The sequence below is a fragment of the Anopheles darlingi genome, chromosome X, assembly GCF_943734745.1.
Source record: "Anopheles darlingi chromosome X, idAnoDarlMG_H_01, whole genome shotgun sequence".
NCBI classification, from domain to species: domain Eukaryota; kingdom Metazoa; phylum Arthropoda; class Insecta; order Diptera; family Culicidae; genus Anopheles; species Anopheles darlingi.
Window position 1 is genome coordinate 3,324,726 of NC_064873.1, and position 27,898 is coordinate 3,352,623.

General features: G+C 50.0%; 1 protein-coding gene across 1 annotated transcript in view; it reads left to right on the forward strand.

Moving 5' to 3' along the window:
- Nucleotides 1-27,662, forward strand: part of LOC125955915 (pregnancy-specific beta-1-glycoprotein 11-like) — a 31,571-nt gene extending 3,909 nt beyond the window's left edge. The window contains exons 2-4 of the mRNA XM_049687251.1: nt 23,887-24,040; nt 25,558-26,237; nt 27,497-27,662. Coding sequence (XP_049543208.1) covers nt 23,887-24,040; nt 25,558-26,237; nt 27,497-27,585 — 923 coding nt within the window. The 3' untranslated portion in view covers nt 27,586-27,662. The remainder of the gene's footprint in view (nt 1-23,886; nt 24,041-25,557; nt 26,238-27,496) is intronic.
- The last annotated feature ends 236 nt before the right edge of the window (nt 27,663-27,898 follow it).

Consider the following 27,898-nt stretch of genomic DNA (forward strand, 5'->3'; position numbering starts at 1 on the left):
ATCGTCGTCGTCGTCGTCGTCATCGTCGTCGTGTAGAATGTAGATTCATTAGACTGGCCACCAGGCGCAGCGCAACGAGCGATGAATCCATCCGTCTCGTATTGGAACTGGCGCTAGGGCGACGACGACGACAACAACGAACGAGGACGACTCCCTTCCCTGAAATCCTTCTGCATCCGGTACCGAAATCGTAACCGCGTCGCGAGCGAGCACACACACACAGACATACATACATCCTGCCCGATGTGTTTCGCGGATCTCGAAATGGATAGCAACAGCAAAAGGCCCAGAGGCCCAGAAGATTGTGGACCTTCGGTAGAGTGGTTGTGAGGTGAGGTAGCGATCGAGCCAAAGAACAGACAAAGACGCGCTAGTTGTTGTGCAACCTAGCGGCGGAGAAAGGGGGGGCTATGCAATCGGATTTCCTGGCTGGCTGGCTGGCTGGCCCGCCGCCACTGTTAACAACGATGATGATGAGGACATCGTCGTCGTCGCGATGACGTGGACGACGACGACGGTGGAGCAGCTCACAGAACCAGGGGTTCAGTTTGGGAATACTGGAGCCAGATGCAAGAGAGAGAACGTCGAGACGAGACGAGAACGTGAGAAAGATTCCGGGACCTCGTCCCGCACGAAGCTCGATGACAAATAATGATGTTGAACGCTTGATAGGATTCGCATCTCTGGCAACACCGGCACACACACACACACACACAGCGATCCTCCACGCTGCCGAACCACAATACGCTTTCTTCTTCTTCTTCGTTGCATGTACGTGTCGGTGGAGCGCACCGGTTGCAGCATTCGCGGCGCGGCGATTTGCGTCGCGATTGAAAGCGCGAATCGCTCGCTCGCTCGCTCACCCCGAATCGGTTCGGTGGTGCCCGGATGTGTCCGCCCGTGCTTCATCCTGTGCGCTGCGCTGGCATGCACCCCTACGCAGGGTCCTGGAGTTGCACTGGATCTAATTGGAAGAGCGCTTAAGCGAGGCGGAGTGTAAGTTTCCAGCTTCCAGCCGGGGTCGGGGGACGGAATTGAGGAATTGGAACACCGTCGCTATGCTGCTGCTGCTGCTGTTGGGTGGAGTGGGTGGAGAGTGCAGTGAAGCGTATTTACGCCAATTGTTTTGCTCCGAGCCACGGCCGACGGCTGCTAGGTCGCCGAGGTTTTTGTCACCGTACCGACGTGGCGACTCCACGTCCATCTCAAGAGCTCAAGAGCAGTGAGCAGAACGCCACACAGGACAGACACAGACAGTGTCTGTCCATCCTACCATGACCCATTAGCCTGGAAGATGAGAGTGGGGCTTATTGTTAAGGGAAAGATGCTCGACCCCCGGCAGTCAAACATCGCGCATAGGCAATCATCGCGAGCGTTTGGCACGAGTATTTAGCATAATCCACCCCGGTTGTTGCAGAAAATGTGTGTTTTGGTTCCCCCGTGTTATATAAAAGCAAATAAATGTAGCTGTATAATAATAATGTATTTGCAGCAGTCCCTGTCCAATTTTCCATTTCCGCGTGGTGTGCACTGAAGCTGAAATGCACGAGCGCGGCGAGAATTTGGGAGCTCTTCATCTACGGTTCTCTATCTCTCTCTCTTTCTTTGGTTTTTGCACTGCAGTGCACTACAGGTAGTGCTCCAGGCGATGTACGGGAAATATGGATTTATCGCTATCTCTATCTCGCTATCTATAGCGCTAATGTATAGCTATCTCGTGCTATATCTGGGCACTGGAGCTCGCTGGAGCACAAGCCAGCCGTATACATACGTACACATGAGCAATCTTTTGCTAGTGTAGTAATTCGCGCTTAGCGAAATTGTGGATGGAATTGTGGAGCGGAGTGAGCGCGACTGGCTTAAGCCGAATGCTGTTGCGGGCCAAGCGGATGGGGCGAGGTGAAATAACAAATATAGAGCAAACGAGCTAGCTAGCGAGCAAGGCTGAGCACTGCTTCTGATGCGGATACACAGACACTTGAATTTTGATCGTTTATAAAATGTTTTGTACCCAATTATACGTTGTGTAATTTTTTTCTTAAATAACTATTAAGTTAATAATAATCAATAATAATAATCAAATTTGTACGCCCCACAATTGTTCACCAAGTCCGCGTGTCTAGTGAGACTATCGCTTGCTTACTGTGCAGGTGCATGTGAATGGTGATGTAAGCAAAAAACTAAGACAGATTGAATTGAGATTTGTAAACTGCATTTGAAAGGTAATTTTATCCCGTTTAGTTGCGAAAAATTCGGCCCAAACCGAAATCGTAGCAGCTTTTTGCAACAACTGTGAGGGCGAAAAGCGGAGAAGGTCGGTTGATCGAAAAAGGCACAGAAATATCTGAAAAGCAAGTGTACAAACGTGTTTTCGACCTTCGATGTTGAAAAATCCAGCTAACTACCGCTAATGGTGCTCGAAATGGTGTGCAATCAGAATTTTGTGTGCAAAAGTGATAAAATTACCTTCCAAATGCCGTTTACAGATCTTAATTATCTGTCTTGTCGCATTTTTTCTTTTCACCATTCAAATTTTGGTCTCTTTTTCTTTTTTAATGCAAACGTTATATACATATCAAGAGAGGAGATACACACTTCTGTAGCTAACTGTAGCCTAATCGACGACGACGGACGAAGTAACGGGCTCCCATATCTACCTGTACACCGCACCGCACCCTCCTTCCCTTCCCTTCTTGAATGGCGGAGGGTGGGGGAGGCCGTGTTTATGCTTATTACCGATCGTTAAGTGGGCAACGTTTTCGGGAAGCCCCTCCGGAAGTTAATTTTAAATACACCGTATACGCCAGCCCGTGGCCAGCCAGCCAGCTCTTCGCGTGAAAGATTAACGCGCGGTCAAGCAAACAATAAATAAATATCAGGCGCGCGCGTGGAAATGTTGGTTATGAAAATGGCGAAAAGCGCAGACGAGACGAGAGCAGGAAGCAGCATTCGCAGCAGTTTGCGTTTGCGGTTTACAATAGACGTGGCCGACGTGGCTAAATGCCTATCACGTATCCCCCCGGAACACATTTTCCTCCGTTTCTGTCTCCAGTGGTGGCCACCGTGGCCGCATGGCCACCGTCGTGATGCCTGCTGGCATCGTATGATGGTTGGTGGGTTGTTGTTTGTTTTTCCATTTCCCCTGGGGTGGGGGGGGGTGGGTGGCAGATGGTAAGACGCCAGCCGTCGACTACGCCTCCGCCTCCGCCTCCACCTCCGCCTCCGTGTTCCTCACCATCACCACAAACCAAACGTTTACAATCGTCAGCCATTGTCACCTGCTTGCTGGTGCTGGTGGTTCGGGGGTAGGGGGAGGGGGATGCGGAAAAGGACAAATCGTCGTTGAGCAAAAGAGACTGGCCTGCGGGGTTGCGTACGTGGAGAGGGGGGAGGGCAAATGAAATCGGAATGTGAGATGAATTTATTTAAATGCTAATTAAAAGATGGAAAAACAAAAACACACTCCCTACCCCCTGCTTCTCTTTCTTTCTCTCTCTCTCTATTTCTCTCTGTCTATCTCTCTCTTCCTCTCTCTCTCTCACTCTCTCTGCTACGCTCCTTCTCTTCATCTCACGAGCACGAGATGGAAAAGCGCATCTCGAACATCGAACCAAAGACAGCCTCAGGAAGCCAAGCGAAGCCTCCCCGCCTTCTCCTGCTCACCCCCTCATGTCTCTCTCTCTCTCTCTTTCTCTGCCCTCGGTATGGTTCGGATTTTGCCACGCCAAAATCCCTGTCCCCACCAATTATCACGCTCCGTGAAGCTCGTCCGGGCACGGCTCCGGGAGTCAGTTGTCGAACGACACATCCTCCGGCTCCTCACTCAATCACTCTCTCCCCTGCGCCACGCGCTCTTGGGAGTTTGGCTCTTGGCTGCTCGGTTGGCTTGGTTGGTTGGTTGTTTGGGGGAAAAGGTGATTTTCCGGTGGCAAAACCCGCGCGCACGACGACGAAAACCCGGCACGTGCCGCCTCGTGCTCCCCGCGTCCCGTCCCGTCACCAAGCATTGCAAGCGAAAGCATTGCAGGCCCCCGGGGGCACGCGACCGACCGAAAAGTTCATGAGCGGGTGCGGAGTAAGCGAACGGATATGGAAGGCGTACGCCGGCGTATTATAATGCCTGCCGGAGGTGGAAGACAAAGGGGAGGAATGAAAGGGGATGAAGTGGAGTGGAGTGGAGTGGAAGGACAAAACTCGCTAACATAATTATTGCCGGGAAGCGATGAGCTTTCGGTACGCAGCTCTCCTTCTTTCTCTCTCTCTCTCTCTCTCTCTCTCTCTCTCTCTCTCTCTCTGTCTCTTTTTCTCTGACTCTCTCTTTTTGTCGCGCACCTGCCGCCCGTTCCTTGGGGTACGGATTGGTATAGAAAATGATGGAAAAACGGGGAAGGAGGAAGGGGTGGTGATGGGGTGGGGGTGGTGCTAATGGAAAGCACTACCATGGATGTCACGGAGGCTTCGCGCGCTGCGAAACAGAACTCGAACTCAACAACATGGGCACCGTTTGGTGGTTGGATCCGTATTCCTTCGCCTCTCTTCCTCTCTCTCTCTCTCTCTCTCTCTCTCTCTCTCTCTCTCTCTTTCTCTCTCTCTCTCTCTCTCTCACACACACCAGCTGGACTGACTGGGGCCGAGAAGGTGACGAAGATTCACGGCTTTAAAGTTGTTAATCCCTTCGGTCAGTAGCCACGCGTTGGCAGGGGATGGAAGCGGGGAGGGGGATGGGGTGTACGCGAACGCAAAACCAACCCACCACCACCAGCACCAAAAACCTCGGAACAAGCTTCTCCGGTCCGGTGGTGAAGACGAAAGGAGATACGCCGTTCCAAGGCCCCGTGAAAGGGTGGGGGTGAATGGTTGCGGAGGGGGAGGGGTGTGACGTTGGTATCATGTTTCACATTGTTTCACAGCTTCTTCGGCACGCCATGCCACGACGACAGAGTGCGCGCGCCAGTGTAACACCCACCGCACCCTCTCACCACCCCGTTTTCTGCACACTTCAACCCCCATCCCCGTCCTTTTCCATTGGTCACACGCACACACCCACACACACACACACTCTAGCAGCAAGAGCTGGGGCAAAGGATAAAACGTGATCCACCGTCTCCACCTCCTCCTCCCTTCACCCTCCACCCTCCACACTCTTTCTGCTTCTTTTTCTTCTTCACCACAAGCACAAAACCTCTTCTGCTCATATTCCTCCTGCGAAAGCTATTTTCAGCTCCCCCCCTCCTCCGTTCCCAACCTCCCCACCCCTAATGGTAGTGTGAAGAAGAAGAAGAAGAAGAAGAAGAAGGGGGATGGGGATGCAGGGGTTGAATAGAGGGAAAACAAGGTGGAGGGGGGGGTGCAAAGTTTGAAGGTTTTCTCGTCTGACAACTGGCTCTGTCTGTGTCTGTGTCTGTGTGTGTGTGTGTGTGTCAGAGCCTGTCTGCCTCCTGCCTCCTGCCTCCTGCCTCCTGCCTCCTGTCTCCTGCCTCTATTACACCTTTCCTCGGGGCTTCGCGAAGGCGCACGCGGAGTAAAACGTTTTACAACAATATCCATATCATATTTTCCCAATTAGAATTGACTGCATTACGCCGCCACCGTCGCCACCATCGCCGCCACTTCCCGCACAAAGGACCATCCCCTCGCCCCCCTTCCGTTCCATCCGTTTCGCTCGTTTCGCTCGTCTGGACGAAGTTTTTCACGTCTCCACCGTGCGGAGGCCAATTCGCAATGGATGATGAGGATGAGGGGTGCGGAGAGAGGGGGCTCTTCCTCCCCCTCTTTTTCCTCTTCCTCCACTCCGTGTGCGGGGGTGCTGATTCGCTGCCTGCCTGTCTGCTGCCGGCACGCCAAGGGCGCGCGAGGCTGCCGGCGTAAAGTTTGAAATCAGCTTAAGGATAATGGAGCACAGCAGAAGCGAAGAGGAGAAGCGTGTGCGCGGATGGTTAGTAGCGAGCGAGCGAGTGGGTATCACCCCATCAATGGCAAAAAACGGTTTAATTTGAGTTTATTGTAGTTAAGGAGCGAGCGAGCGGCAGAGGCAGTGGGCAGTGTACTCACTGAATATGGGCCCAAGCAGCAGCGTGATGGAAGCCACGGGGTGAGAGGGGTGGAAGGAGGGTGGCAAAAGGATTCTATTACAGTAGTCTCTCTCTCGCTCATCCTCCCGGTAGGTCCCGTTGAAACGTAAATTACATTTTGTTCCGGCCGTTTTTGGGGGTGGCGAATAAAGAGGGGATGGCGAAGAAAGGGAGGGGGGTGGGGGTGGGGGTAGGAGCAGGCGAAAGAGGAGAGAAGCCTGCATTATTCATGTCGTTCGGTTTCCCATTGCATTGTTACCATTTGCCTAATGTTCGACCGTGAAATTGGCGAAATCTGCGTTTGGTCCGTTTGGGGCGCAGGGAGAAGGAAAGAAGATGAGAGGAAAAAGCGCTGCGCCGAACGCCTAGCCCTCCAAAAAGCTCTCTGTCGCATGGGCTCGCTGCTATCCGCTCGCCTCGTTTCGTCGTTATTGTTTCTTAATCAGCGGATCCAACAAGCCCGGAACCAAGCGTCACGGACATGCTTATGGTGCACATGATTTTTCAATTCAAAGATTCAAAGGGCAGCGGGTTTTTTTTAATTGAACCGAATCGAAAACTTATCAACTGAGAGGCCAGCGTCCAGTCGAGTCTCTTCAAGATTTCGCTTTTCGCGTATTACTCGGCTTATTACGGCGAGAAATTTTGATTATAATATGTTGGCGCAAAAAGGCGACGGTACCTCAATGCTTCGAAATTATTGTGACAAGTACAATTTTGGGACGAAAAACGTTTCCCCTTTTTTGCGTTTAAGAGGCTCCTGTAGACAAAGTGGCTCCTATCGATTGGAACACCAACACCAACCGTGTTAATCGAGGACCCCAAACAGTCGCATGCTCTTCTGATTAAATGTTCTCTGCTGTAAGTTTTACTCCCTACCAATACTCTGTTCTCATTTCTTTTTTTCTCTCTTCTTCTTCTTGTTACTTCCAGGTTAGTAAACATCCCTTTCTTGTCGCTGCGTCGGTGTTTGCAGGTTAGGCACACACACACACACCCCTATTGTCCATAAATTCCAACAGCAGCGGCAGCAGCAGCATCATTATTATCGAGAGGTTAGTTTAAAGTAAAATGTGAGGTGAAGCACTTCTAATCTTACACACACACACACACACACACACTCATCTCATTCTTACTTTCCTACAGGAAAAGGTTCCGATCAGCCGTGGATCGCAACGGATTTACCGAGTGGTGGTAGTGTAGTAATAGTAGTAGTCGTCGTCGTCGTCCAGTCCGTCACCTTTTCGGCTTCGGGATCCCCGTTCGACTTCTCGATCCCCGCAGAGTGGACGAGTACGAAATGAAGACATTTGACCCTCCCCCTCCGCTGCCTCACTTCCCTTCGCTTTGGGGATGCGTTACCTCCGGGTTGTGAACGGCTCAATTGCCTCGCGTGTCGAGCAGAGAGATCGAAAGAGAGAGAAACAGAGAGAGAGAGAGACAGGAGCCCCCGGGAGGACCGGAGGAGTTTGTAACCAGGCAAAAAGCAGGCGCGCACTCTCTTCCCGGGGGTTGAGGGTTGGGGGTTGGGGAGGGTCATCGTAATGGGTTTGTGCGAGTGATTAATTTCCCATGTCGAACGCCACCACCACCCGAAACCCGGCGCAGCAGCAGCACACACACACACACACACACGCTCATCGTCATCATCATCATCCCTGATACCCTGATATTTATCCACCGCGAACCGCGCAATACCTACACTGGGCACAGTGGGGAGGGCGGTGAAGGGATTAGAAATGTGCAGGAAATGTACCCCCCCCCCCCTTCTCCCTGCCTTCCGTCCATCGGATCGGATCGGATCAGGCTCCCGCTACACCCCAGGATCGAAAGCAAGGGAGGCAGTTGGGTTGAGTGAAGGTCGAGTGGAGGTAAAATATAGGGCAACATGGTATGAATTTTACCTTCTCATTATCGCCCGGATGGTTGGGTAGGTGGTGGTGGTGGTGGTGGGTGGTGATGAAGCTCGACGGGGGTTGAGTTCTTGTAACCCTCCATTCAGTGGTCACCATCAGCGTACACAGCACAAGCGAGCACAATTCCAAGCGCGTGTGTGTGTGTGTCCAAAGCCGGGGTTTAGGTTTGGTTGGTGGGTTTGATCTCGAACACGAACACGAATACTATACCGGGGTCATCGTTTTCGGTTCGGTTCGGTTCGAGTTTTACACAGAAAGAGAAGAAGAAGGAATTCTACTGGCTACCCTGTTACGTTTTATTGTTGTACGGTTGTGTGTACGCGTATTTCTCCTACTGCCGTTGTTGCATTCGAATGCGATTCGAAAATTATTTTAATCCCGAAAACGAGTGCGAGTGGCTTCTGCTGTGACGTCACGACAGCGACACAGCGACAACGACAACCCCGTGCACGCTGCTGTTGGCTGTTGACCGCACCTCTAATGGAGCACGTTACCCTGCGGTTGTAACAAACCGCTCAGCAGAAACGTAGCCGGACGGTCGCAGGTATTGGAACAGTCCAAACGCCAACGCCCCAACCGATGACCCCAACATGGAGGGGATCGAGAGAAAGAGTGTGCCGGTTATCCTTTTTGCAGTGGATGTCCTTTTTGACCCGTTGGTTGGTTAGACGGCCGGACGGACGGACCGAGGGTACAAACCGCTCACGCTGATGATGAGGCTGTCACTGCAGTGAAGCTTGCTGGGGAGCCTAGTACTGCTGCTGCTGCTGCTAGTGGTGTTAGTGCACCACTGATACCGGCCACACCACCCATTGAGATTGTGGTGTTGGTGGTGGTGGTGAACGGTTATACCGGTTTATTTCGGAATTGCGCTGCGGAGTGCAGCGTGCAGGCCCGGAAAGACCGGCAGTTCCATTTCAAGCTAGCCCAGAAAAACACACACACACACACGCACACACACGCACCCGGTTCAAATGGATTTTCATCAATTTGCTTGCGTCGACGGCGACGACCGTGGTGCGACGCGGCCCGACATGGCGAATATGTACCGTGTGTCCGTGTCCGCGCAAAACCGGGAAATGACGCTGGTTGGGGAGGGAGGGAGGCTGGAAAAGCTGGAAATCCACGAGAGTCCCTCCGAACTGCAGCTCGAACCCCTAACCACCAGGCTAGCGCGCTAGTTCCGCGCTGCATTGCATCGTTCTCTCTCTCTCTCTCTCTCTCTCTCTCTCTCTCTCTCTCTCTCTCTCTCTCTCTCTCTCTCTCTCTCTCTCTTTTTCTCTCTTTCTGGTGTTATGTCTGCCTCCCCCCCGAAAAGGGTTCGCAGAACCGCCAGCATGTGCAGAGTAAAGGAGTGAGAAGGAACGGGGGAGGAAGGGGAGGGGGTGCACGCAACTCATCAACGCGCAGCAACCCCCCATCCCACCCCTCGCCTCCGCGACTAGTCACAGTAGATTAGGCCCGCAAACCACTGACGCGCAGCTACGCTGAGTGCCGGAAAGGGAGTGGAAGAGAGGGATGATCGCAGCCACAAGAACACTTTACACACACACACACACACGCACACGCACGCAGTGGGGGTTGCTCGTCGACCGGATTTCCATTTAATTCAATTTCGCGAAACCGTTCGCCAACCGGGGGGAACGATGCCCAAAGCTGCCATTGTTGTTGTTGTTGTGCCCATTACACGTTCGCTCTTTCGTTGCGTTGCGTGCACGGGTGTGTGTGTGTGTGTGTGTGTGTGTGTAAAAGGGTTGACCATGTAAAAATGCATCATCAAATGGGACGCGGGACTCGACCGCAGCTTTAGCCTTGGCTACACTGAGCGTAAACTTGAAGCGTAAATGTACAAAATTAATGCCAAACATTTTCTGTCAAAAGATTCTAGAGGCCTACGGAGCGTCAAATTTACGTTCGTAAACCCAAGCGTGTAAACAAATGTCAAACGATTTGTTTGATGTTTTGTGTTTTTTGCATTTTAACTACAAATATCACTTAATTTCAGCATTAAAAATGGACGTCAGCAAATCATAATAATCGATTCCGTATCATTTCACTGGAGCTGGTAAACATTTTTTGGGCTCCGGTCGTTTCGGTGTTTTTTCTTTACAAACCTTTTGGCGGTTTTTTTTTACAACCTGCCACACGAAGCGTAATCTTTTTTGGCCTAATAATTTTCTATATTTACGCTTCGAGTGTACGCTTCGTGTCGAGAAGGCTTTTCGTTCGCTCATTAGCTACAGGGTCCCCTCTAGCTTGTTCCAGGTTGTCTTCCTGGATGGGATGGGAAGAAGGGTGCAGTGATGGGGGATGTAATCGTGTTAATTGATTCATTTGCTGCTGCTGCTGCTGCTGCTGCGGGGTTCGATTCGATTCTTGGCGCTTGGCGCGCGCGCGCGCGACGATGCAAATGCAAATGAAGGCCATTCAATGGCAACCATGCTTGCACCAACAGGCTGAACCTATACACCGCTGCGTGGATGGATGGTCCTAATGATGGTTTGCTTGGGCCGGGGACCACTGCCGTGCGGAAGGGGAATGTACATTGAAAGAAAGAAGAACCGACGGCACCGAACAACAGGAACAGGACAACGCCCACGGGTGCGCGACACCCATCAGAGTCCACATCAGAGTCGCTGCGATGTGTTTAAAGTGTCTGTAACTGCAACTAATCATACTGATAGGACAGATTCTGACAATTTTTTTATAGAAACCCGTCTGCAATTTTTACCAAATGTAAGTTAATTTGATGATTTAACAGTTTGTTGTGGAAGATCCATAAAAATCGTCGCTCACTACTGACATCGACTTACTTAAAAAATTGCTGTGCGCAAACGGGTTGATGGATTTCGCTCAAATTTTGCACAATAATCAAGGACAGTTGTACCAACCTTGGAAAAAAAGATTGGCTTGATCCGACAGATCCCAGTCAGATTTAAATCGACTATTTCCGGTACTTTCTTGACAGAATGTACTTCGATGAATTCGATATTCTAACTCCAATTTGATCACCATGGCCTAGTGTGGTATTTTTGATTTGTTATACCGAACAGAACAAAGAACGCTTTGTATTTGTGCAAACCAAGGGTGCATTTGTTGATGCGTCATTTTAGTCTTCCAACTGTCGAGATTTGTCAAGCGGCTTAAGTATGATTGACTATTGTGGTTAGAACAAAACTTACGAAAAGAATCAAAAGATCAAGTACAGGATTGTGCAGTCCATATTCAAGGAACCTTCCAGCGTGGCGAGTGGCAGAACGAACGTTTGCGGGATCAACTAGTCTGATATAAATGTATAAAATAACGGCGGGGATCGTACCCTGTTCCCTGTGTCGTGCTCCGGCTACGGGCCCGTCACCGTCCCTCGTACCAACAGTAACAACAGCAACAACAATCCCAGTTTGCATTCCCTTTCCCAATTTGTGCAAATGCTCTTTCTTTCTCTTTCTCTCTCTCTCTCTCTCGCTCTCTCTCTTCAAAAAGACTTCGGACAAGACAAGAAAAATTGCTTTCTTAAATGTCCCGCTTTCCACGCAACGCTGCTCGACACGCAACTTCCGAAGCATCCCCGTGGTGTGTGTGTGTGTGTCCGCGGTCATTACGCGACTAAGCGACTTCATCAACGAGCACTGCACTTGCCAGCGGCGGCGGCGACGGCGACAGAAAGTGCCAAATAAAACGGGAAGAGGAGAAAAAAAAAAGCACAACTCTAGTGCTAGAGCCATAAAATGCAACAATGACCATGGTGGAAAGCAGCAGCATCAATTTGATGCTGCTGCTGCTGCTGCTGCTGCTTGTGCTGCCCTGCGCTGTCGCTGTACCGCCTTTCCTGGGGGCCTCTTCCTCTAGAAGCAACGAAAGAAAAGCTTGCTGCTGCAAGCAAAGCAAGTTGATCGTGACGCGCGCCCGGCTGCGAAAAGTGTATTTCCTTTCTCTCCCCTGCGGTGCGAAAGTGCTGGTGCCGCTTTCTGTAACATTTTCCCGGACATTTGATTTTTTTTTGCTGGACCACCATCACTACCACCATCACTACCAGGTGGCGTATAGCGTAGCGGAGCGGCGACGTAGTGACAGTGAAGGAGAAAAATCAAATCAAACTCGCGGACGCGAAGGACGCGAAGGAAGCGAATCTAAGAATGAAAAGTGCGCGCCACCCACCACCACCACCAAGGGAACGATTTGAAATTTCCACTCATTTAAACCATCCGGCGCGCGTAGGAGCGGCGGATGAAAGCGAAGGGGGTGCGAGGGTGACGGCACCCCCTCCCCTGCTCTAAATGAGCTGTCGTTTATTAGTGGCAATGAATGTTCGAAAGAGAGTGTGTGTGTGTGTGTTCTGTGCTGTGCGCTGGAGCTGGAGAAAACGAAAAAGAGAGCATCTCAGCCGGGCGTTGGGTACATCTTGCACGGTCGAATTAAGCTGACAACGCCTCTAATGTCCTGTCTAATGATCGGGTTATAAATAACGGCTGGGCAAACGTTGCGAATAAAGTGTGTGTGTGAGAGAGAGAGAGAGCAAGAGCGCCGGAGCAAGAGTGAAAGATGGCTGATGTGGAGGATAGGACGCGCCATTCCTCCCTCCCCGCCGGCGATTTCATCTATCTCCATCTGCCCTGCACCTGCACCTTGTGCACCTTGTGCTTGTTTGTGCTGCTTGCTGGGTTCTGGGTTTTGTTTGCAAAAGCAAATCTGTCACCACACACACACACACACACGCGCACACACACAGACACACACACAGCAAGACAGAGTGCTTATGTCGGTGAAGCATAATTATGACCGTAGATTCTGTTTCTATTCTTCCACTCGAACACTGTTCCTGTTCGTTCTCTTTCTCTTTTTCTCTGTGTCCCTCTGTCTCTGTCTCTTCCTCTCTCGATATACCACTCGATCCACTTCTGTGCGTGCACATGTGTGTGTGTGTGTGTGTGTGTGCTAGCTGATTTTCCTTTCGTGGTTTTTGGCACACTATTATAGCGTCCTGTTGGAGCGGAGGTCCCCCCGGGGGTTGGGTTTTATTTTTTGTCCCCATAATGGCGAAAGACTACTACTCGCCGCGCTTTGCACACCCGCTTAGCAAGAAGAACACACACAGAGGACGGCACCGTCGAACCCGAATCGGGTTGCGGTGGAATGGGAAAACCAAAGTCCCTCCTAATCTGCGCCCGGATATAATAACATTATTTTAAATAAAATGATCAACCGAGGGAGGGGCCGGCTAGGGAAGGCGAAAGGGGCGCTGAGGGGGATGTATCCCGACCTAAATGGAAAAGACATGGCGCACAAGCAAGCGAGCAAGCAGCTCGCGAGGTAGTCTCTCGTTAGTCTCGAACCCCCCCCGAAGGTCGTCGTCGTCGTCGTCATCTGATCATCATCGTCAGCGTCGTCGTCGTCTGGTGTGGTTCCTAGTTTCAGGAACGTTTTTTCCGGGCACTCGGCACAGATTTATGACTATCCCTCCCCGGGGGAAGGGGTGGGGGTGGGTGGAGGGGCTGCTCCTGCTGCTGCTGCTGCTGCTGCTATTGTGGCGGCGGAATCGATGAAATGATCAACCGCGATGTTTTGTGTAGCCGACGCTGTAGGGGTGACACTCAACAACACAACCCACCCCTTCCCTAATACTCTTGCACACCCGCTTTTCTCTCTTTCTCTCTCTCTCTCTCTCTCTTTCTCTCTCTCTCTTTCTCTCTCTTTTTCTTTCTCTCTCGTTTTATTTCTATTTATCTATAGTCTTTCCATCTTTATCTCTCGCTATCTTGTCTTTTTACTCTATTTTCTTCGCTTTTCTCTATTTCCCTAATTTTCCGCACGCAGCAGCCAGCCAGCCAGCCATCCAGTGGCGGCACGCGCTCTCTCTCTAAGCTTCGCATTTAAGACGGGCAAAGAAGAACAGAAAGGAAAAGAAAGGGCGAAAGGGCGAAAGGGGAGAGGGTGTGAGGGGATGGCACCCTACCGTGCTGCTGTCATTTTCCTGCCCCTTCCCCTCGTCCCGTGCCCCCCTTTCCCCTGTTGTTCCCCCCTTTTTCGTGGGCTTCTTTTTCTTAATTTTCGTCGCTCGCTCGCTCGCTGCGAAGCAAAACAGCGCTTCCCCCAATTTATGCGGCTGCGACCTTTGCTCCCTCTCTCTCCACTTCTTTCTCTTCCTCGCTCCGCGTCTCCGCTCACCCCCCTCCGATGCGGCGTGCGACCTAAAATATAGGGAATGAGAGGTTGATGACTGTCGGGTGAAGGAGGAGGAGGAGTAGAAGAAGCGGTGGGTTTTCTACTAGTCTAGGGAGGGGGGGGGGGTATGTTCGCTTCGCAAGGTTCGCAAAATCAAATAAAGCTAAAGTCCGCTCCTCCTCCTCCTCGCCCCTCTCTCTCTCTCTCTCTCTCTGTCAGAGGCGCGGAGTTGCTGGAAGGCATCTTCTCTAAGGATGGCCAAGTGGACGACGACCTGGTTCTGGTGCTAGTGCCGCTGCCGCTGCTGCTGCTGCTACTGTCTGCGCTGTTCACGGGGATTAGGTTGGTTGGTTGGTTGGTTTGTTTCTTCTTCCTTCCTTTCAGGTTTCCCTTTTCTCGGCGTTTTCCTTTTTATTCTTGGCTTTGCGCAAAGCTCAACTGCTGCCGCAAAATCGCCAGCAGATGCTGGCAGTTCGCTCTCTGTCTCTCTCTCTCTGTCTCTCTCTCTGTAGTGCTCTCTTTTTGTTCGTCTTACCAGACCAGCGCCACCGCCGCCGCCTGCGGCCTGACTGCTTGCCTGATGATCGTTGCATGGGGGTGTCGCGTGAAGAAAGGGGCAGAGAGAGAGGGAGGGGGTAGCGAGATGGCCAGGCTTCTTGCTGTTGTTGGCGCATTGGCATGGCGGCACAACACAACAACAAAAAAGACAACAAAACACCAAAAATCTTGCGACAATGGTGGAGCAGCGCGCGTGGAGCAGCTAGAGAAGAACGATGATTCGAGAGGGGGTGAGGAGAGGGGAGGGGGTGCTGGTGGTGGTGGTGGTGGTTTGGAGTCATGGCGAAGGTTGCAGCGGCAAACGAGGCAAAGGACCAAAATATGAAATGGTGACCGAACTTGCTGCCTCTCTCTCTCTCTCCTTTTCTCTGGAGAAGGATCACCATCTACCGCAGGGGTGGGGAGGGGGCAAAAGGGTGACTGCCAAACGAAACTCCCCACCACCACCACCACCACCGAGAAGTTGAGTGTTTTTTGGGGGTGAGGGGTGGTGAAAAATCATTTATTCTCTAAATTGAGCGTAAAATCTCTGCAGCGAGAAAACTCATTCGCTATCGCTCGAGTCTCGCAGTTTCGCGCGTCTTCGCGGGCACCTTCTTGTTTTTTTTTTTACTCACTGCTCTCTGGCTCTTACTCTTCTTCTTCTTTCGCGCTGCTTTCGTTGCTTGTTTTGTTTTTTGTTGCTGCTGTGCTGCTCTTCCTTCTCTCCCGGAGACGAAACGTCGTACCGGCCAGGCCAGAGCAGGTCAGTGCCTATCTGCCGCCGATCTCACCTCAAGTGGTACATCCATCATGCCCAGGAGCAGCACCAGCAGCAGCAGCAGCAGGAGCAGCAGTCAGCGACCTGCGATGCAGCACTAACGATCACTCAGGACTAGGGGCTGCTGCTGTTGCGAGTAGGCAATAATGCGAAACATAAATAGTTTTTTCAAAACGATGGCAAAAACTCTCCTTCTCCCCTTTGGACCATCCCCAGGGTGCATTTGCACCCTGCAAAAAAAAAATAACAGAAATCTCTACATTCCAGTGCAGCGAGAGAGTAAGATGCCTGCGGTGCTGCACAATCGCTACTGTCACTGCTGCATGCTTCTTCTTCTTCTTCTGTTCACTCTTCTATGGGAGGTCTTTCTATTAGAAAAAAAGAACTGGAGAAGAAATGGAGGCGCCATCGTGCTTTGCACCAGCTGTGAGCTACCGTCGCGGACGCACAGCTCTCTCTCTATGCTACTAAAGCTCCTCCTGCTGCTGCTGCTGCTGCTGCTGCTGCTGCTGCTGGGGTGTTGCATAATCTACAGACCCGGAATGCAACAGACTGGTGACTGGCGGTCGTGTGCCCCTCGCCTCCCCCGTTCCGTCAATCTGGTGTAATATCGTGAAAAGGGGTTGTGAATATGAGACGAGGAAGCAGCAGCGCAGTGTAGTTGCTTCACATCCGACCGAGCAGGAGCAGCCGAGTGTTTTGAATAGTGTACAGGTGGCAAAGAGAGCACGTTAGCCTCGTTTATCGCTACAGCAGCCACGCCTAACCCCCCCGTCGTCCATACTACCGGGTGGCATCCTTTTAATTTTGTCATACGATTGAAACTATGTTGTATTTCTTGTATTTTGTTTGTTTCTAACATAATTTTCTATTGCTATCGTTTCAATTTGATTGATTCTTTTTAAATCATTTGCCTTTGTTTTTTTTTATTACAGTCCCTTATTGTTTTCCAACACTATTCCTTCGGTATTTCGTCTTAAATTTGTATAAAACGCTTTTTAACATATTGAAGTAATATTATTTGTGTCAACCAGCTTCCCTAGCATGTCTCCTGATACATAGAAAACGAGTAGATTTCAATCTGGAGACTCTGAAAGGTGTCTGAACAATCATTGCATTATGCCTTTTTATTGAATCCTGTTGGGAAACAAAAATCCTTTTCTCCTTATAGTTTTTTTTTCGTTTCTTCCAAAAAATCAATTGAAGCTTGAGAACGAAACCCAAATAATATTGTTTTGTTAATTTTTACTACATTTATAAAAATGTACCGCGTAGCCCTGGAAGCAGTTCTACGGATAAATCTGCTAAACTCTTTCTCGGTTGTCACGGTTCTTCAATCGGTGTTGTAACCTGAACCCAATATTTCTTAGCTAGCGAACGATAATAAAATGATGGAATTACCATCATACATTGCCGTAGAATCTAGCCGTGGAATTTTTGGTGGCAAGGTGGAATTTTATTCAATACACTCAATCCTTTTACATGCCGAAGAAATCCTCTTCTTGTGCAACTCCCCCCTTTCAACCCCTGTAATGATTGCTGCGTTATTTATTTGCCATAAAATTATTATTTGATTTCATTTTCGCTCTAATTGCTGCTTTTTGTTTATCTTTTTGGCTCCTGCTTACTACCAACAACAACAACAACAACAACAATTCATAAGGAAACACCGGGAGCACACACTCCAACCCCAAGCAGCAAACCGATTCCGTTACCTTCCTGCCTTTTGCTCCCCTTCAGTTCGGGTTCGGTATCAGCTCTTCTGTTATGTATTTATTTATTTATTCCTTATTTAATTTATAATTTTAGATGCTTTTGCGGGGGTGAACTTTTGAACTGAACTTTCCAACAGCGGGGACAGCAGCGATTGCGCGTGACAGGAGCATTCAGACCACATTGCAAAAGTGAAAAACCTGCGTGGCGGAAACCGAGAACGAGAACGAGCACAGATCAGCACAAACAACAAGGAAGGGCACAAAAAAAAGGAAGCCAACACATTGTACGCGTGTGGTGGTGGTGGTAGCAGCGCAGTGGACGTAGTAATGCCTGGCAGACACACACACACGCATACCGTACACCCTTCCTGCCCGTCTCACTAGTCAGATGGAAAGTTTTGAGACCGCGCGCCTCCTGCCAGGTCCTGCTCCTGATGTATAATATGCTGTGTAAAAGTGTGGTGAGGAGGTAATCGAACAATGAGGGGTGAGGGGAGGGGGTGCAAACTTTGCCGTGCCCTAACAATGATCACCTCCTCCTCCTCCTGCTGCTCCTCCTCTGCTACGACAATGTCGGTGCATTATGCATCGGGAGAAAAAGCGGAAGATCCTTAGCAAGCGGAACGCAAAGCAAAACAGTAAGCAGCAAGGCATGCCAGCAAGTAAACCCATCGTGGTGGTGGTGGTTCCATCGACCCCCCCCCCCCCCTCCCCGTGCGGCCCGTGGTTGAGTGTGTCACGTATCGTAAGCACGCTCGGACGCGCTCTCTCCTCTCTCTCTCTCAGGGTGGGGAGGGGGCAAAACCAAACCAAAGTGCAGGACAAACTTCTTAGCCGGGCGCTTCTTCTTCTTTCTCTTCATCTTCGTGTTCCTCTTCGTCTACATCATCTTCCGCGTCGCAAATGCAGCAGTAGCAGTGACGTGGAAAGGGAAGCTCCTGCTGTAGAAGGAAAGGGAAGGTAACAAGTATCCATAACCGGTGGTGCGGGGGAGGGGGCGTAAAGCGTATCAATTTCCGAGCGAAGGCCACTGCACGACGACGCTCGAAGGCGCAACGGCAAAACGACGACAACGCTGCTACCAATGAAGGTTCCGCTCATGGCACGACACGGCACACACACACGCGCGCGCAAACGCCTTCAACTCTGAAAGGCAAACTCACTCACTTACTCACTTACAAGCCAGCGGCGGTGGCGGCGTCGGCGGCGAACAACTTTCCTAATGATCGCACCACAAAAAGTCCAACCGTCGCTCCACAAGACGAGTAAGAGAGAAAGAGAAGCGGAGGTAGTAGCGCACCCATCCACCCCCATCCCTCATCCCCTGCAGGAACACGAGCACGCTGCTGGAACTGATGCACTGCATCACTCCCAACCGCGTGCGCTTCGGTTGATGGTAGTAGTTATTGGGTGCTTTTAAGGCCACCACAAGGCTCCCGGTCCCCAGCTCCGGCTCAACCACATTGTTGCTACAACCACCCGGTGTCGGGGTGCCCGGGTTGTTCGTGTCATTTCAACTTTTCCGACCATCGAGCAGTAGTAGTAGTAGCAGCAGCAGCACCTTCCATGCCTCTCGGCACGGTGGTCAATCATTGAGATCATCGGCATCGCGCGAATTTTAAATGAGGACCACAATGAGGGCCACAAGGTTTTCACAAAACCGCCCAAGCGCCCACCGTCAGGTGTCGATGACGATGAAGACTCCTGGCACACGATGGGAACTACTGCCAGCTGATAAGCAGCAGCAGCAGCAGCAGCAGCAGCAGCAGCAGCAGCGGCAGCAGCAGCTTGACAGCAGAATGGAAGCGGAATGTCCGGCGGCGCCTTGAGACAACGTGCATTCCGTCACGGAGGATCCGGGGCATCCGGGTGCGCCTCTTCCTGCTTCGGAATCGAAAGGAGCCAGCCCAAGGTGTCCAGCCACACAGCAGCAGCAGCAGCAGCTAACGGGAAGTGAATCAACCGCATTCCGCTGCACATTCTTCGCAAAACCCCGACGTGCGGGGCAAGCATTCTTCGTTCGAAGTGCTAGCACACTCGCCTCGCCTCGCCTTGATGGTGGTGGTGGTGGTTTAAAAATATGGGCAAAGTTTTCCGGCCGGAAACGGGCATTTATGCTGTTTACTTTTCGCACCTCGCGCTCACTTCCGGACAGCGGGAAGGGAGGTAGTTTGCAGGCAGTCCCGTTCTTTGCATATTTTTGCATGCCTGCCAGGCTGGCTGGCTGGCTGCGAGGCACGTTCTTGATGGACTCCACTGGAAAGGAAGAGAGCGATAGAGAGCGAGAGAGAGAGCGAGACTACGTGAAGCGCGTCATTGTGCCCAGCAGGCGAGCAGCAGTATTGCTTAGCACGCCAAGCGCGACAAGTCCAACGCCAACCGCCGTCGCCGTCATCCATTATTTACGGATGTGCTTTTACTCCCCCCCCCCCCCCGTCCTCGTCCTTTTTTTTTTCTTCATGGCTCAATCGTCGCATTTTACTAGCCCGTCCGGGTCGTCGTCGTCGTCGTCGTTGTCGCCGTTTCCGGTCGTTTGCGCATTCTGCTGCTGCTGCACCTTCTCCGTTTCTCCATTGTGCTCGCTTCGTTCGCTTGGGAGTTCGCTTTTGCCCATCCCCCATCCCCCTATTCCAGACACCTGTCACGAATCAACACAGGCAAGCACACACACACGTGCGCGAGCGCGCGCGCGTGCGACGTATGCAAATGTTGAATGCCTTCCGATTGTGTGTACGTGTGTGTGTGTGTGTGTGTGTGTGTGTGTGTGTGTGTGTGTGTGTGTGTGTGTGAGTGTGTGGTCTGCCTGGCAAATGCCAAACCGCAGCTTGTGTGCGGAGTGTGCAGCAGTAGCAGCAGCAGCAGCAGCAGCAGCCGGATAGAAGGATACGAAGGAGAAAATCAAGTTCAAATTAAGTTGGCGACTTTTCTTTGGCTTGCACACACACACACACACACACACCCCCTCCTCCCTTTTCTCTCTTTCTCTCTCTCTCTCTCTCTCTCTCTCTCTCTCTCTCTCTCTTTCTCTGTCTCTGTTTCCAGCAAATCCTAGCCAAAAGAGAGCCAAGACAGTAGAAACGACGACGACGACGACAACGACATGCATGCAACAGGAGCATGCAAGACGGCCCAGGGAAAGAAATGCAAAAGGGGTACGGCAAAGGGCGGCCCAGGGGCAGGGGGAACGCAGGAGGCGCGGCTGACACTAGAAAATAGAGCCAAGTGTGCTGGCTGGAACAGGGAAAAGACGGTGAACGTGAACGGGTACAGCACGCGACGCGCGACGCGCGCTCGCTCGCTTGATAAGGATAACTGTTGCCGGGGCCAAAAACTCGGGAAAACTATTTTCCCCCTCCCCATTTGAGTTGCCGCCTTACGCGCCCCGCGAGAAGCCAAAAACCCCGTTCTACGGCTACGGCAGTGGCTTTTCGATGGGAGACGACGCGTCGTACGGTGATCGCGTGCCAAAAATTAGGGAAATTCCACCAGACGTGGTGGCGGTGGCGGCCGTGGTGTCGAAGTCAAATGCGTGCAGACTGCTGCTGCTGCTACCCTTTCTCAGAAGAAGGCAACGGTGGATCTTTTGTGTAGCATTTAGTGTGCTGAACATTGCGTTACCGGTTGTCGTTTGTCTCGAGGGTGGCGGGGTAGGTAGGTAGGCGGTGCACGGTCGGTTACCTGGGTTTGTTGTAAACCAAAACCCCTCTTCATTTACTGTTCATATTAAATAGACCTCCTGCGCCGGGGAGAGTATGAGAAGGACAGACGCGTGTGTCTGTGCGAATACAATTTTGCGGACAAGCTTCTCCGGTTCCGAGGAGCGCGTTTGGTGAATAAAGAGAGGAGAGAGGTTTACTTTGATTACTTCGATTTCCCCCCTCCCCCTCCCTCTTACACCCCCTTTCACCAAAGAGCACCCTTGACCAGCTCCAGGGAGGGAAAAGCGATAATATTGGCTAGCGTGCGCGCGTATACCATAACCTCACTCCATCACCATCCTACCCCTCACCGTATCGGGCGGATCGTAAAACCCCGAAACTCCGGAACCCCGGGACCCCCCTGGACCCCCCGGACCGCCGTTAGCAGCATTCCGAATTAATGATGCGAAAGTCGTAACTTGCCCCGGTTCGTTGGGTTGACTGGCTAGCTAGCTGACTAGCTGGTTGTTGGATTATGATTGATTGTGATTGCTGCTGCTGCTGATGCCGGCGGACCGTCAAGCGCGGCAACAGCGGCTTTAGCATGTCGCTACCGGCCCACTACCGGCTACCTACTGTCCAGCGTCTGCTCGCCCTCGACGTTTATGCGTGTTTGGTGGCGGGTTTTGGGGGGGGGTGTGGGAAGACCGCCTGGAATGGGCTGGAGTGGGAAACTTACCCTTTCCGGCCACATGCTGCCGTCACGCCGCGTCGCGTCGCGACGCGCGACGCGAGATGGTTGAGATGTTTTCGGGGTGAACCCTACCCGACGAGCGAAAGTCAAACAATGAATTTCAAGTGGCATACACATGTGTGCACACGCCGACACACGCAGACACACACGAAGACATCGTGGCGGACCGGAAGGACGGGGGGGGGGAGGTCATAACTGACATGATGATGATGATGGTTTACGAGCAGGGCACAGGTTGACCATTCGCGACCACCCAAGCAAGTACCAATGGAACGGAAACGGAGGGATGGAGCGACACACACACACACACACACACACACACTGGCCCGCGTGGCACGGTCACAGTTTGCACGGTCGATTGGGCAGGAAGCAACTCCTTTCGCTTGGTTTGCCGCGTTCTCCCTGAACGAAACAAGATTTCCAGCAAAGTTATACACATACGCGCACACACACACAACACACACGCGCGCGTATGCTGCTTTGGTTGAGCACACTGCTGTCGCTTCGCTTTTCCGGATGCGTCGCTTCGCATCACGCGCAGTAATGTGCGATGCTACGATATGGTTTTGTCAGGTCAGGGCGCTCTCGGTCGAAGCGATTCTGCATAATCTCGGCATGCCGCAGCCTCTAGAAGCACACATGCAATGCCTCGGCCCTTGTCACAGCTGTTCCTGGTAGCTGGTATAGCGCTACACACACCAGTAGTGTCGTCTAAAGGTTCGCTCGTTTACAACGAATTAGTTGAAGCAACGAAAAAAAAAAAACGTTTAAAGGAAGGGGCTGCGGTTAATTCAGGGCCAGACAAAAGGTTCGATTTTGAAGAATTGTTTGCCAGAAACCCTTTCAACTTCATGCATTCAAGTGAATGCCTTATTGAACTATAAACTTTTCAAGAATATTTTGGATTCTATTTTGGAGAAGAATGATTAAAAACAACGTTAATGGCAACCAAAGAAGAATCTCTTTTAGACGCAGTAGGTTTTTTGACACAGAAAACGCGTTTGTATCACTTGAAACTATATGGAAGTGTTCAGACCATCGCACCAAAAGGTGTCTGGTGTGAGCAACAAATTAAGCTTTGGCGTCGAAAAAAGGCCAACTCTGGCGTTTTAAGGGGGGGCTTTGGTTATTTCGGGTCAGAAAAAAGGCTCATTTTTGACGATTTTTAGTGAAGAAACTATCCAACTTTATGTTTTCAAAATAATGTCATATCAAACTACAACCATTCAAGAATATTTGGTTCCATTTTGAGGAAGATTTGATCTAAACTGCGTCCATCGCATCCAATCTAGAATGGCAAGTCTGCCAAAATGTACTTTTTGCGGTGCCCATCGTAGCCACGTGCTGGGTCATCAGAAATACACAAATGAATATTCTTTTGTTAGATTATAAGTTAATCCAGGTAGCCCCGTCGAGTTTTTGTTAAATTTCTCATTTTTCGACTTTTGGTAGATTTTTGAAGTTGAAAAAGTGATGCTTTTTCACGATGTTGCTTCAAAAAACGACACTTTACACAATTAAAAAAATATATAAAAAAAGTATCGACAATTTTTGCAAAAAATCGACGGGGCTAGCTGGAAAATACTGTAAAGATTATGTGTTTAAAATTTCAAATCGATTGGTCCAGTAGTTTTTATGCTACGATGGGCGCCGACTTTGAAAACGAAGGTTTTTGGGAAAACGCGATTCAAAGTCGCGAAATGCATTGAGCCTTGTATGAAAGGCGGATTTTCAAAAATCCATATCTTTGTCAGTTTTGCTTCGATTGATCCCAAAATTTCACACAATACTCTTGAAAGGATAAGCAGCAATAAAAAATTATAAAAAGTAAATGCGAGGATTAAAATAAAATACCGAAGCCCCCCTTAAAGTCGCGAAATGCTTTGAGCCTTATATGAAAGGCGGATTTTCAAAAATTCATATCTTTGTCAGTTTTGCTGCGATTGATCTCAAAATTTTACACAATACTCTTGAAAGGATAAGAACTCATAAAAAAATATAAAAAATAAATGCGAATAAATAAAATAAAATACCGAAGCCCCCCCTTGAGAAACGCTCTCGGCCGGAAAGCAGCTTTAATAAGTGTGTAACGATCGATTGGCTATTCCACCTATTCTTCGCACGCGCGCACGTTTCACGCGATCCTCAATGATTGCTTCCGATGTAAATAAATATATATAATTTTTGTTTGTTTGCAGGTCACCGACCGATTGACGGATACTACTACTTGCTTATTTCCCCTCGACCCAAAAAAAATATGGCCTCATCTCATCTCTGTTATTTCTGTATCTGTATCTTCTTCTGCTGCACAGAATGGCACCGGACGCTGGCCCTGCGGCTGACTAATATGAACGTACCGGAGGTGGTCGACTACCGTGACACGGTTACCCTTTCCTGCAGCTACGATCTCGGCGTGCACCAGTTGAACTCCGTCAAATGGTACAAGGGCAACCAGGAGTTTTACCGGTAAGACAGGACCGGGTGAACGGGTGTGTGTGTGTGTGTGTGTGTGGGTTGTGGCTAGCATTCCGCATGCAAAAACATCGCATACTTTTGCTTAGTTTCGGGTCAGATCCAGTAGACAGAACGACGACGACGACGACGACGGAAGCGAGTGCGATATGCGGTTGCGATATGTGTTCGCTTTTTTTTTGCAATGCATAGAGCAGTATTTGAGCCAAAAAATGCGAAGCATTTGTTTTTTTAAAACACTCTCCATAACACATAACAGCACAATCGTATAGAACTCAATTAATGATTAAAAAACATTCGATTAGCTATCATTTTTAGCTGTGAATTGATAGTGTACAAATAGCTGAGCTGAGTGCTGCTCTTTGTGGTTTGAAGTATGACAATAGTTACAGTTTTTAATCAAAACGGAACCTTCTCAAAATTATATGAAAAAGATCAAATTTCAACTTCCCTCTACCGATTTTTCGATTTTGTTTCCTAAAATATGGGGTTTCCATCATTTTTCGTCTAACTTCTGTATTTACTTTAATTCTCTACGCTGTTTCTAAACAATACTTGTGCAAAAGGCTTAAAATAATGCTCCAAGAAGGTTTTAATGGCGAATTTTAATATTTTGCGGAGCAATACTAGCACTACTTTAGGAGTAACTGTCTGAAGCAATCAAAATGAAGCTGTTTGAAAGGAAATTCTGCCGGATTCAAAGCAGATGTCTAGATATCGACTTAATTCAACAAGGCTAATGATAAATGGTTTGCAATCTAGACTAAGTTTCATTTTTTGGGGGTAATACCAACTATATAAGTGGACGACCCCCCGAGAGAGAGATTGCTGATATAAGCGAAATAAGGATAGAACAGATGTATGATGAAACTTTGCTCGTATGTGTTGGAACTGCAACAAAACATTCGTTTTTTACTATTTAATATCGATTAGCAATCATCTTTATAACGTTTAACAGTTTTTTTTCTGGACTTTTGGTCCAGCTTTTGGCTCAAATACTACCCTGTGCGAATGCTACGGAACAGTTTATTGGAAATGTTAGGTTACGTGTGTGTGTGTGTGTGTATGTTCCGGTGGCATAATAAGTTGGCAGCGCTATAACGGATTGATGAGCGAGAGAACCGTGCACCAGCAGAGTGATACGGTGATACGGTGGTTGCGCTCCGCACGCAAGTCGCATGAGAATTTAGGGACATTGGCTGCCCGGCCCGGCCAGCCAGCGCATATTTACTTTCTTTTTCCTTTTCCCCATCCCCCAGCCCTTTTTAAAATTTTCCATTTTGCGATACGCGTCCGGGCGGTAGAGACATTATCGTACCTTTTAGGGGGCTGTAACGCTCTCTCTCTCTCCAACCCCGCAGCCGCAGCCCGGACAGTAGAGTAGACCGGGGTAGTGTTGGGATGTTTTCGGTTTGGGGGTGGTCGATGAGTATCCATTACAATGATTAACTCCAACATCCGCTGCTCTGCTCTGCTTTCTGCTTTCTGCTTTCCCTGTTTCCCCGGAGCAGGTATGCCCCGATGCTGACGCCCCAGGTAACGGTGTACCCGGTCGACGGGATTGCCATCGCGACGGACCGACCGACCATCTGCAACCAGTACCTCTGCTCCATTCGTCTCACCGGGCTGGGACGGCGGTCGAGCGGCGAGTATCGGTGCGAGATATCGGGCGATGCGCCCGAGTTCAAGCTGGCAAATGGGACACGCAACATGACGGTCGAAGCACTGCCGGTGGAAGACCCAACCATTAGCGGGCTCAGCTCGAGCTATCTGCCCCACGAGCACATCGCCGCCAACTGCACCTCAGACCGGTCCAGCCTGCCCGTCCGGTTGCTGTGGTTCATCAACGGACGCACCGTCCCGATGGAGTATCTGCAGCAGCAGCAGGAGACGACGCTCGAGAGCGACGCGTTCCAGCTGCGGTATCGTACCCTCGAGATGCGGGTCCCGATCGAACGGTTGGTGCAGCGCGAACTCGACAACGCCATCCATATCAAGTGCGTCGCGACGGTCGATCTGGTACCGGCGGCGAGCCGGGAGGCGGCGGCGGTCATAGCGCTCCGTAGCCACCGATCGTCGCTGTTCGGTTTCGGTGGTGGCCATCACAGCAACGCAGCCGCCTCCGCCACCACCACCACCACCGTCGTCGGGCGCAGCAATGTGCTGCTGCTGTTGCTGGTGCTGCTCAGTGGTAAGTGGTATTGCGGCCGACTTCGACATGCTACATTTTTTCAACGCTTCGCATCAACGGCCTTGCAGCTTTTTGCATTTTCATTTGTTAATTACCCATAGTTGTACTATTTGCAGAGGTTTAATCTTACAGGTAGCTTCCAAAGCTCTTTTACAAAATGTCCTTTGAATATGAAATGAAACGGACATTTTGAAAATTACCCCTCGAACCAACGGATGAGTCTGGCCAGACCCATATATATATATTTATGAGAAAACATTTCATTTGAATCATTTACATGGTATTTCTTTTAATTTTTTACTGAAAATATATGGTTTTATGATACCATATGAGTGCTTAGCATTTCTGTATGTATGGATTATCACGCACAGAAAGGTTACACTAAAAAACGGCCAACATGACGCTAGATTTTAGCTTTCTCCTTCAATACACTAGACATTATGACACTAGCAGCCGTAATGTTGTGTTTGTAAAATGATTGAAAGAAACATTAAAACAGACGCCAGATGCGCTTTTTTCGATAAGTTATCCAAAACATTGACTTTACCTAACGTCGAAAAACGTATCGCTAATATTCATAGTATCAAGCATTCTTCTGGAAACACAAATCAAACTTTCAGCTCATATTGTGGCTACTCAAATCAGCAGCACCGATAGCACTTACTAGCAAACGAGACTGCCGCCTTTTGTTATACACGAAGGTGATAAATTACGTCGTAAAACTAGTTTTATCTGCTCTGTGTGCAAATCGCCAGTCGGCTACCAACATTTAAAGCAAGTATATGTTTTTCTGGTGCTCACAAATCATGGAATGCTTTTAACGGTCTTTTATTCATAATAAAAACCAATTGAAATCAGATTTTATATTCTTCAAGTTAAATTTATACGTTCAAAAATAAGAGAAAAAAGTTGTTAATGTTTTTTTTGCACGATTTGAAAAGTTTCCGGTAAAATTTTTGACTTTTCGTGTAGCTAAAGATATGCTAAACAGGTATGGAAAAAAGAGAAACTAATTATGTTTGCACTGCAGCTAGAAAAGGGTGCTTAGAACGCACCGCATAAATACATGTAAATGCATTGGGGGTTCCGGCCAGACCCATCCGTTGGTTCCGACGGGTAATCGAAACATCCGCGTGGCGGACCTTTTACGCCATCGGACGAAAACTTCTTCGCGAAGCCCACCTCACTGCACTTCATTTTCACGATTTACGAGTTTACGAACTATACACTATTCCGGTTTTAAATTTTTCGTTCCGCAGCTCAACCGATGCTACTTACCGTCGTGGTGATGTGGGTGGGATTTACGGTGTACTCGCTGCCCGATTCCTGGCCTGGCCGCTCCCTCTGAGGCACTCTATCGCCACCTCGACTCGACCCGGCGGTTGTTTGTAACTGAGATGACGCCAATCAGCCAGCCAGCAACCGGGAACCCGGGGCTCTGACTGAATCCACTATCCGGGTGCATCCGGGTGTGTATGTTCGTTAAATTATGAGTAAAGCTTAAGGATCGGAAGGGCTTTTCATGGAGAGAGAGAGAGAAGGCAGGCAGGCAGGGGTCAGAGGGGTGGTTCGGTGGCGCTTGCAGAAGAGAAGAGGTTACCGTTGCCCCCCACCACCCGACAACCAGATGATAGACACACACACACACACACACCCCACTG